This window comes from Sipha flava, unplaced genomic scaffold, assembly GCF_003268045.1.
Source record: "Sipha flava isolate LNK unplaced genomic scaffold, YSA_version1 21423_pilon_pilon, whole genome shotgun sequence".
NCBI lineage: Eukaryota > Metazoa > Arthropoda > Insecta > Hemiptera > Aphididae > Sipha > Sipha flava.
The window spans coordinates 16,921-29,586 of NW_020272831.1; the positions used below are offsets into that span (position 1 = coordinate 16,921).

At 34.1% G+C, this 12,666-nt stretch overlaps 1 protein-coding gene across 1 annotated transcript; it reads right to left on the bottom strand.

Annotated features, from left to right (window-relative positions):
- Positions 1 to 1,683: 1,683 nt before the first annotated feature.
- Positions 1,684 to 8,165, bottom strand: LOC112682899 (techylectin-5B; the record flags this gene model as incomplete). The annotated part of the gene is given in 5 exon segments (XM_025553666.1): positions 1,684 to 2,042; positions 2,920 to 3,044; positions 3,154 to 3,297; positions 3,450 to 3,640; positions 8,034 to 8,165. Coding segments are annotated over 5 exon segments (705 nt in total), but the record flags the coding sequence as incomplete, so codon positions are not given.
- Between the last annotated feature and the right edge of the window lie 4,501 nt (positions 8,166 to 12,666).

Below are 12,666 nucleotides of genomic sequence, written 5' to 3' on the forward strand. Positions count from 1 at the left end.
AAAGAAGTTAAAATTCATTTCTGTTTTTATTTAAAAGTTACGAGTTAAGTAAAAAAAAAAAAAAAAAAAAAAAAATATGGCTTAACTAGGTTAAAATTAAGCTATTTTGTTTTTTTTTTTTTTTTACTATACAATACAACATTTATTAAAAACTGTACTCATGAACGTTATTTTTATCCCTGTTGAAATCCAAGAATAGTGACTATTCAATACTTCCACAATTATTTTTATCGAGAGTAAACATTCGCTCTTAAAATACTTAATCAAATCAAACGTAACTCAGTATTTTATTTGTCTTCATCTTTGTTTAATCCAACTTTATAAGTCGGTAACGCCAAGCCTTGATATTTAGTCGAGCTCCGCAGCGTAATATTTACTTTGTTTTAACTCTTGTACGCCGCACGTTGGCGTACCAATCTAATAACGTACGACGTACGATCCGTTACTCAACACGCTAATATTATTTGCTATTTTCGGTTCCACGGTCCGTTGCATCAAACGCGGTAATTGAATCTGTGACTATTGCAATAATTGTCATTTGCTAAGCGGTACACGCACTTTACTCGGTATAAGTAGTAATTTCATCGGTCATTACGGCTGCGCAAGTACGTAAAATCAAGTACGTTTCTATCGTACACAAATCGTTTTCGACCGAATACATATCACGTCTGCCTGTTAACACTTTGTCTCCTTGACCGTTTTTGTTTCTAATTAATCTTGGACAGATATTGATTATGGAATAATTGTTTTCGAGAAATCGGAGCGAACGCAATGATGGTTAGGTGTGCACTTTTACGGGCGTGAACTTGATTTTTTCAAACTTATAAACAATTTCTGACAGCCGGACTTTAATTTCATCGGATATCGAAAACATAGTGTACCCATAAAATATAGCATAATCATACTTAACGTTTGCACATAATAAAACAAATTGAAAATTGAGGTCGTCAATCATGAATGAGTTAAGCGGTAGGTCACCGTGATGTGTACAGTTTGTAAACACACTGATAAAGTTGGTACCTTCGATCTACAATATTTATTGATTTCGCACTTGGAATTTTATTTTATGTTAACCTTAGGTGGTCGAAATAATTTCACAGTGCTGATGGTCCATGCGATCTAACAATCGTATCAATAAGTGATCATAAGTAGTATATTATCAAAACACTTAATTCAGTACATTTTGGCGAGAATTTGTTGGTAATGTACACGACCGCAATAGAACCGTTTACCGAACAATTCCGACGTTCACGTCATACGGTAGTACATAATTATATATTTTCACGCAGTGATCGTTGGATTGGATTTCACGTGCGCACGTTGAAAAGGAGAACGGAATAATTTAAACGACGTCACCGGTTCGTAGTAATATTTAAAATTTTATTAGATTATTTTTGCACAAACAAAAGGATGATAGATTAAAAGGAACGTAGTGTAGAGATAGAACAGATGTTCATGAATAAGATGAATTTCAATACATATATTTTATATATACATAAACGTTTAAATATTGTCTAATATATCATTAATAAGGTAAAAAAAAAGACAAATAACTACACAGAGTTCGTCTAATAATACTAAATAATATTCTTATACACCTATATATATAATTATATATACGGCACATTTTTTTTAAATATATTTACAAAAATAAATACATTTTTACATTTATAATTTTATGCCTTCTGATTCGACAAAAAAAAGAAGAAAAAAAAATTAAAATAAAAAAATTGGTTGTTATATTACCATAGACTTACTAAAATTCGTTTTAAGGTGAATGAAAAAAACAGAATAGTAATGGTTTTGAGCCTAATTTAAAAACGCCACGATGTTTTGTCGATGGTTTACTTCCAAATCTGTTCTTCTTCTTTTACTAACATTAGATTGTTCGCGCTCGTTGTTTATGACACCAAAACATCTTTTCGTCGTTCAAACGGCATTGACGACGGGCAGTGGCGGAATAACGGTGACCTTTGGTTTGATTAACATTTGTGCTTTCTTCAGCGTGTAATCCCATCCTCTCCAACGGAACCACACGATTCCTAAATTATAAATCGCGTTTTATTTCGTGCAACTAGGTGTAGATAGTTCTACGTTATTATCGTATAACACAACTAATTAATTCCCATACAACCATTAAAGTTTGGCTCACGAGTCGCGCACCTATTCCGTTATGTGTGCATACTGTGTGCGCATATTTAATTTTAATCTGATTACAATACCCGAAACATTCGTAACAACGGTTATGATTAATTTTAAAATACGTTACGTGTACGCATAACTAGGTTCAGTGTACTTTGAAGATATTACTTTCTCGAGTGCAGACCGTTTGCCGGTCGGTTTTGAAATACGTTGAAAATGTCTTTTTAAATTAAACAAATTTTCACGCTAATGAATCCCTCCGCATCGAAGTGAACAACTAACGGGACAAATGTATTGACGGTTAAATTATAATAATAATATATTTCTTCAGCGCACAACAAATTATTACGTAAACGAATTCGAAAGCATTAATTATTTGATTAAGATTAAAATGTATATTACTCGCGTATTGCATCGACATTCCTCGTACAAGTATTCTGTCCGTTGGGTTTGTGTTATTTTTAGACTACCTATTTTCTTGCATTATGACGTCATGCGCTTTTCTAATCGGCGAACCATAGCGTGCGTGGTCAAACGATTCAAATAAAATGTACCCAAATCGATTACAGTTTTACTAATACGTTTTTCCTCGTTTAGAAATATTAAATACGATAACACTATAAATGTACCGAGTTATGCCTGAGGTTTATTGTTAATAAAAACATAATTCGAGTTTAACTGGTTGTGTTTGTAGTCAACGATCACACGGTTTTTCAATGCAATACCGTGAAACGTTCATTCATGATTATTGTGCTGCCTATGTTCACCCCTTTTTACCTTGTCTGGCCGTTAAGTCTTGTGGATCGTTCAAATATAATCCGTTGAGTCCTCTGCCACACGACTTCCACCACCATCCTCCTTTCAACATCGACGCACAATTCAAACTTGATCGGTCATTATCTCTGAAGAACAAAAAAAAAAAAAAAACGTAACAAGTGTTATATTGTGTCGACATATTTTATATTTTAGTAATTTATTGCGCTATAATATCGTTTTTGACCCATCACAAACCTGTTGTACGTGGAGAACGGACTGTTATTGCTTCCATACCACGGGTCGTTCAATGAATCTCCCGCGTTGCCTTCGTATCCGTCGATTTCCAACTTGTAGTACTCAGATTCCGAGTAAATTTTGAAATGAGAGTATTGAGCGTATCTGAAAAAAAAAAAACCGACAAACTCGATTATAACACATACAATACATACTATACATAGTTTATCTTGAGTACATTTTTTTTTTTTGACTTTTTGTACAGTAATATTTATTCAATATCACTCTCTATGAAATAGAAACCGTATATTTTTCACCTTCTATTTCCTTCGAAATCTTCCAACTCGATCCTCAGCATGTATTCGTCGTTGCTGGTCAGCATATAAATGTTTTCATTTCCCATCCAAAACTCCTTTGTGGGATCGCCAAATCCGTTTTTATAATCGGTCCAGTCTCTGTTGAAGTTTTCACGTATCGGGTCACCGATATCGTCTCTTCTTTGAATGACCTACAACATTATAAATCAGCTTTGTATTTAATCATAATAGGTAAGCGAGAACATAATATGATGATAAAATATTATATTTTATCATAAACTATATATATATATATATATATATATATATATTTTATCATAAACTATATATATATATACATATACATCGTTCGAACAAAAATAAAGATAATATGGGTAATCCGGACACATCGATTTTTTAGTCATAACTAGAACTAAATGCTTAAACAATAATTGTTTCGTTAAAATTGTTATGACGTTCGTATAATATGATATTCAAGGTTTTGGTTTAGTTAGTAATTTAAATATCTTGTAAACTGTATAAATGCACTATGAAACGGGAAATTAATTTACATAATGCGTAAACACAGACAAGAAGAAAATTCAAACGAAATTATTTTTTCGAAACTAAACTATTGTAAGGAACCAAATATGTATCGTGAAACATATGGTATTGTTTACACGTACGTTTAATAATTTTGATTGGGACAAAAACTTGAAGGAAAAAAAACGTTGACGACGATTCGAGAAAGAGCATTAGGTATAAAAAATAATAAATAATACCTAAATATTGTTCAAAATTGTGTGTTAGGTTAGTTTAGTTCAGGAAAATGTTTCTATTATAATATAATAGGTGTACCAAACAGTGTTGAGTTTTGAATTTTTGTCGTATGGTAATTTTTAAATCGTATAATAATTCTAACGGTTCGAAGTTTGATGTTAATGCTATCATGATTGGTCATTTAAATATAATATTATTAAATATTAGGCGGCAGTATTAGATAATTCGAGCGTTTATGCACGAGTGCGCTAACGCAATAATATAAATTACATGTACACGTACGACCAATAAGACAGACCAGATGAGCGTTCATTGGTCGCGAGCATTTGACACGTAAACTGATTAATTATACTTTCTCGATTATATATTTATATATTATACTTTGGAGAAAAAAAATGCTTTTAAATAATAACGCGTAAAAATTTTGATTTATTACACTCTGTACTTTATAGGTACGTATATATATATATATATATTATAATATATTTATATGTATGTGCGTACACTGTATACATCTGCGCATATTAAACTAAAAATAAAAACAATTCGCTCTATTAATTGATATTTTTCTAAAAACTATTCATAAAAAAAATCCACCAATTTATAATATTTGTAGCCCGTAAACTGTATAAATTTATTATTACAAAATAACTATTTGAAATGGTTTTAGAAAAAAAAACATGAAAAATATTTGATTTCACCCATAGTGGAACGTGCATACAAAAACCATATAATATGTAATTATATTGTGCGTGTGTGTGCACAGTACGTATAGTAAAATTGGTTCAAATTTTTCCCAACACACATATACAGGCCAATATTATTATAATCGCATGATACACATTTCTGCGCGAATACATATAATCAGATGCACGATAGCACGATAGTATTACCAAATACAGTTTTACTCCGTTAAAGAAAATGGGTAATCGCGTGTGGATTTATATTATATGCATACGAGAACGAGCAATATCGGTTGTTGTCGATTGTAATTATTACTTTTTACGTACGATCGATGTTCGTTCACGTATAATAATTAATGTTATAACATCGTGAACACGAGCGTTGCAGTAACAGTATACGTCATGATCAGGGAAAGGATTACTACTTTTTTTTCCTTTTATCGACCCTAAAAGATTTTTTCCAAAGTGTTTCGTATAATTTATTATCTATGAATGATGCATATTCTACAATTTATCTTTCATCGTTTTGATCAACACACGCGAGTCTATTTTTTGAATTTATGATTTCAATTCGCATTCTTATAGTTCACAATCAAATACAATAAGTTTTCGTAGAAATACTATTTTAAATTATGCAGATATTACGAGAACATATTAGCTCACTGGCACTGCCTATACATATTCTAATGAAATATGAATTTGTTATATTGATCGTTATCGATAAATGATTAGATTACCGATTATAGGATTTTGGATTTTTAATCTTTTGTTTTTTAGTTTAATGAAAATCAGTATAATACAGTTGTTCTAGTATATTTATGGTGATTGTATTTTAAATATTTTTAAACAATATTTTATAGGTACTGATTAAATTTATAAACAATCAAATCAGGGTTTTTTTTAAACGCATGTATAGTAAAATGTCTATAGATCGATGATGTCAAAAACAAATGAAAGTTTTAGGATAACATTATAAGAATAATTGACAGTAACAATTGACCTACTTTGGATATAAGGAGTTTATTAAATTTACTGAATTACACGCCATCTGAGTGCTATAATTATGTAAGCAAGTACACAGCTAATGTATTTTATTGTGTGTGTTTCGATTGTTACGTATAAAACATAACACATTTAGCTTATAAAATTGTTATGTATATAATAATTTATTTATTGTATTCATTAATTAAAGGTAAAATTTATATTATAAACGTGCAGAATTAGAGTTTAAGTTGATCATGTTCGGTATTGTTAGAGTTCATTAATAAATAGTCATCATAACATTTATTATTCGTACGCATTTTTCCGAAGAATTTGTACTCTAAATGTAAAGGTTAATTTATAATTTATTTATTACATTCACCCCCAGGCATCGTGCACAATTACCGCTTGATTTCGAGGAGTTTAATGCGGAAAACATAATATTCATGCATCATCGTCATAAGGGACAAGTGGAAATAATAATAGTATCGAAAGAATTATTTGGCGCGACAACGTGCGTAAAGCACACGTATCAACTGTAAAATACGTGAAATCAACACGTTTCGAAGAGCTGTAAGAGACATTATTCTGAAATCCATTATCCAACAGAGAGTAGTTGGTCTGTTCGTTTTCGATTCCACTAAACTTCGATCGCCCACGTTCGGGAATTAGTTTTACTCGCCCCGTACGAACACGTCCATTGACGCCCTCTCCCCACTGGTAAATAATGACCGTTTTCTGTTCTCTAAACGTCACGTTTGATTACCGGTCGTCAAACATCGCTTGTCCGCAGAAGCGTATCTGAGAGGGGAGAAGGCGATAAGTAGATGCTATATGGGTGATGTTTTAATCACGGTTAAAGCCTAATTACCCAACGGGTTATAAAATAATATATTATTTATATGCGTGATATTAAAATAATATATATACGAGTATATCCGTTAAATCAATATCTCACTCGTTAAAGGGTTGATTTCGTCAACACATTAAACCGTTATGACATAAGCGTATATGATTGGCGTTGGAAAAATAAATAAAAACCTTTGGCACCGAACAACTCGAATATAATAGTAATTGGAGTGTGGTAACACAAAATCGTTTGGATTTAAACACCAAACGCGTCACCGCGCTTTTCGTTTGTTTTCGGTATTCTTAGGAACAGAGAGATCTATTTTTCGACCACGACAAGGCTAAGCCGTTGGAAGACAACAAGAAGACTCTTTTGGAGAAAAGGCTCTGGGCGTCGCGGCAGAGGGCGTAGCGAAGTGTTTCGAGAGGATTCCACGGCGCGTTATAGTTCATTAATCGCCCCGTTCCGTTCACCACCGCGTTCGAGCTAACCGACCGCGGTACCGCGCGAGCGTCCGTGACCGCTGCAACGGTAGTCCGACCGCGCGCGCACCGCTAAACGACTTGTCATCGGCGTCGCGCCGGGGCCGCGAAGGTCTCCTTTTGTTTCGCCGCCGATCGGTTTTCGAAGACCGCGCGCGCGGTGGGTGGGGGGGGGGACACGTCGCCCGCGGTGACGAACCGTTTAGGAACGCGTCTGCCGGCCGTCAGCAAGGTCTCGCGCTGAGGCGGACGAGGTAGGCGCGATCGCGGCGACAACGCAAAAAAACCGTACGAAAACGCGTCGCCGTCGATCTGCACTGGTTTTTTTTTCAGTTTTTTTCGCCCAGCCGCCGTTATTCGATGCGTGCGTTACGCGCGTACCCGTGCGCCTTTCACGCGCGAACGCCGTACGACTGACCGCCGGAGACCTTGGGACGCGCGACAACAATGGTGCGCGCGCGACGCGTTTTCGACTCGAAAAGTCCCTCTGCGGGCGCGCACGAACACGACGACACGGATTCGCGTCGGAAACCGCTGTCGAGGTTGTTCGAAAAATAATAATAATACATTAAAAAATTACAATAACGAAAAGTGCAGTGGGTATGTTCTGTACGTCGTCTCGGACGGTTTTTTTTTTTTTTTTTGTTATTATCATTATACATCCTAATCGGAGCGCGTGAAAAGCACACGGTCGTCGTGAGCGACGCACCATCGTGTAATAACACGTTGTTCGGTTGTCCTTTTGTACGTCTTACACGCAAACCCTTCTCCCGCCCCTCCGCGGGTGCTCGCGTCTTTTTTTTTTTTTTTTTCGTCCGCGCGCACTTACCGTCCAACCGCCGTCCGCAATCTCCTGTTCGCAGTACACCTTCAGGTACCAGTACGCCGTACCACGGATTTGTAGATAGTACACTCCGGACTGCTTCATGCCCGCGTTCAGCAGGTCCAGACACGAAAATCCCTGAAAACAAACGCAACGGTTACAAAAACGCGATACATAATCATGACGAATCGCTGGACGTGGAATGTAATAGGGTGATATATAACCGCGTTTAACTTTAATTATTACGCTGTATGGACTGTAATAATCATCTTAAACAAACATTGTTTTGTAACTATAGTAGACTTTAATGTAACACGTGTATCGGCTATATTTTTAATCAAGCCCTATGCTTTATGTGCACTCAACTACGTGATTTGAATTATATAATTTCTTTATATTTACGAAACGGTCTTACTATTAACGGGAAAAGGTTAGTGCGTACAATAAATTCACGCGCGGGTCTATGAAATCACTTCGAAATCGTAAGACAAATTGCTACGATTTAAAATGCGTACGTGTTGCTGAACTTGCTGTATCGTTGTGTCAAGGCATGACGAATATCGAAAACAGAATATTAATATACACTATATGTGTACGGACATCGAATACAGAGTGAGTTGGTGCGCATACGACGACGTATTATATGTGTAACCGGTGCCGTAGCTGTTCAACAAGGAGAATACCGTGGTCCGATAAATAATAATATTATTGTGTTGAAATACGAAGTACGAATGTGTGTCCGAACACCGCGATGCCGTCCGACTTTATATAGTTATTATTATTTTCAGTAAAAGTCAACGTTTCATTTTCCGAGAGAGTTCGGCTGCTGTCAAATTAGCATAATCTATTACATCGATCGATTAACCGGTGTCGGACAGATAATCGAAAACGCAATGTCCAAACCCAACACTACTCCATTCGTTGCCCGGACGATCGTTTATAAAAAAAAAATCATACCCGCTTTGATTATTATTATAAATATTATTCATATTCTTTCACCGATCTTTTCGCTTGTTTACCAACAGTGGTTTTTTTCTTCCGGTGCAACAGCCGCGTACAATTATTGAAACAGACGATATTCTGAGTGCTATACAGTCGAATAAAGAGTATAACACACGTGCATTGCTAACAAAACGAAAAGTTTGTATGGAAATATAGAACTTGAGGATTGTACGAATAAGTCCGCATACCGGAAGCCAATCCAATTGGTATGCTGCTGCTCTGTCTATTATACGCGAAACCGAGTAATTGAAACGCAACTTGAATTTTTATTCGAGTGTACTGTAAAGTCGACTCAAGATCAAATTACCTATATTTTCATGTTGATACCTCGTGAGTTTTACAGGAATTGAGTGTGTAAACGCTCAAGTGTTCATTTTGCTCAGATTTAGAGTTATAACTAAATCAATCTTAAGAGAACTTTATGGCGAATCGAAATATTTTTGTTATATCTTTATTGTATTAATGTAACAGGTGCATAATTGTGGTTTGTCTTATTTCTCCCATTTTCCGAATCACATCCACGACGAAAGCTTCACTTTTTTTCAGGGGCGTGCAACTACGGGGAAACTAAAAAGACTGTTGACTTGTTATTTTAATAATAATTTGCTTGTCTTTCGAATTAACTCAACAACATTTTATTTTATATTTTTTTGTATCAAAAGTAAATAATCGAGTATAACGACACGTGGGTTTTGCAATAAAAAGGCATACAATTATCCGCAAGTTTAAATTACCTCATGAATGAATGTGTTAGTATGAAGTTATTTCGTCCTGTAAATGATTTACTCTTTGATTTCTCGTTTTAATAAATACTTTTTCGGGTGAGATATGTAAGAAATTTTTTGAGCGTTAACGGAGGACTGGGTCTAAAGTTTCTACAACCTTATTGCGTATCCTCTGAATGATGACCGAGGTCGACCGTATGAAAAAACACCTAGTGATAAAATAAGCATTTGCTGCTATCATGACCTAAGATACAAGATACGTATAAAATAAAAATATCTCTAAAAATATTTTATTGTTATTATTATTAATATACTGGTCACTAGCGGATTTCTGCGGTCGCACCATTTTCAGCATACGTGTTTTGAAATAGTATCTCATTACGAATGGTCGCCACGCATAACTTCGGATGACCTGTCCCTGTTCGGAGATAGAAAGGCGATCACATCAAAGTCTTAATCCAGCCTTCGGTAGTTTCACATGTTCTCACGGCGTCCGCTTTGAATTATGCACACGCATACAATATTGGAAATTATTTACGGCCATATAATGATTTGTTTCTCATACAGCGCGCGTTTTCTTGTCTTCGGCGTGTTATTTGTTTAAAATAGTTATTTGGCTTTTCGCTCGCGAAACCAGTTTCGAACGAGTTACCGTGATCGTGTCTTTTTCCAATTGTTTCTCAATATTGTTGTAAATAATAGATAATAAATGAAACGTGTACAATAAATATTATACATATCATACAGGTGCGTATTTATGTAACCTCCAAATGACAACGGTCGGCCGCTTAAAGACGGGGGCCAGGGACTTACTTACGGCATTATCGAAATAATAAACTCCGATCATAATTATTGCAAATAATAAATATCATTAATAGAAGTCCGACAGGAAACGAAAGATAATTGTTCGCGTTTTTCCTTGAACGCGCATGGGTCAAGATTTTTATTTCTATTCCTGCATTCTATGCATCAAAGTATATTTTTATATTTTTTAAAGATAACAATACAATTTTTCCTTAGCGACTCGTTTCAGTTTATTGCGCGCACTTCGTTCAAATTTCGTGACTGTTCCCACCGATTATCATTTGTTATGGCAGTTTATGAATAGATATGTACGTATGTATAAAACATTTATTTTCCTAACGTTTTGAAAATAATAATAGTGCATTAAATATGATTGATTATGAATTAAACTATAAGGTAAAATCGTATTTCCTATATACTATATAGTAAGAGTTTAACTGATTTTATGATAGTAAGATATGTATAAACGTGTACAATTATTATCAAAATATACAATTTTATGTGCACACAATATAATGTTAAGAACATTTTAAATTTGATTAATTATTCTGTTAAATATCTTAAAAAAAACAATTAACGCGGAATACAGGAATATATTTAATGCAACGAAAATAATTGAGATAATTAATGGATAACCATGGATATTTAATATAATTTGATTCCTTTTATAAATACACAAGTATTATTTGTTAATTTATCGAGTATAAAGTTGTATTTCATCAATAACAAATTGTAGAATTATATAACTTTGAAATATTTATATTTTTTTTACTTTATGAAGAATTTTATAAGGTAACTTTTCTATTCGGTTTTTTACGTGATTTACATCTTATACATTTACATTTAAAATTTACTTGTATTATACTATATACATATATTATAATAAATTAGACAGAATATTATCCAGTCAATAGCGTATTTTATATGAGGCAAAATTAATTCGCTTCAATTATATTGCATGCTAAATTAGTGAATTATTAGTAATTTTCAATCAAGTAGCTCAAGGATTGTTTATTGAATACAGAACTCACTCACGTAAAGTGGTACATTGCCTCGTCCCTGTACTTCTTATGTTGCTGTTAGTCTACTATTTTTTTTCCTTTTTAACAACATTGATCCATTTTTATCATCATTGTCTATTCACTGATAATTTGTCTCCGTTTTTGGTCCCGATGAAATAACAACAAAAAATAGCGTAGAAAGTGTTTATGAATATCCATTAGGTCCGAATATAATGTCAATCGGTTAATCCTAGAAAAGCGTATCGACGTACCGCGCGATCTCTCAAGGTAAAAAATAAAAATAATAACATAACAAACGTTTATCTATGCACGTCAGCCAATAACTGTAATACATCATAGTACTGCAACGGTACTGAACTGTTTTCCGCAATCTATAATATAATAAGTTAAGCTGTTTAAAAACGTATCTGTCGGGCATTACCCACGTTTTCCTTCCGATGACATTTCGTAAGCTCGACAGAAAAATAAGAACAAATCCAATACAATCTAAATGCATTTACATTGTTATTTTGTACGCATTGGTTTCACAACGATTTTCGATGATATTTGTTCGGTCAATTTTGTAACACTCACCGCGTGCGTTTTCAGAGTCGTCGTTATTATTATTATTATTCTTATTATTATAATTTATTCTGTTGTTCTCTCTAAACGCCCCATTACAAGAGTAAATGTGACCTAATCCGCGTATAACATTCCGAGTGTATACCTACCGCGCGGTGTCCACATGCAATCCAAACATAAAAATCGGTATAATAATTATGATTATACCGTATTAAAACCAGTTCGATGCAGTAGTACCCAGAGTGAATATAGGCTTTAGCGAATGCCATACGCGTCTCGAGATGAAAATAACTCCTTTGAGGAAATTGAGTACATAATGCCCGTGTGAAGGTACGCGCACGAAACGTTGTCTTTATAATAATCATCCTTGTATATCTATCGTATAATTACCATTTGAAAAAAGATGAAAAAAAAAAGCAACTTGTCAAGTCTTGATGTCTTAATAATCATAAAAATATTGTACGTGTATTATAGTCTATATATATATATATATATTATAATATTATTGTAATATTTATATAATAT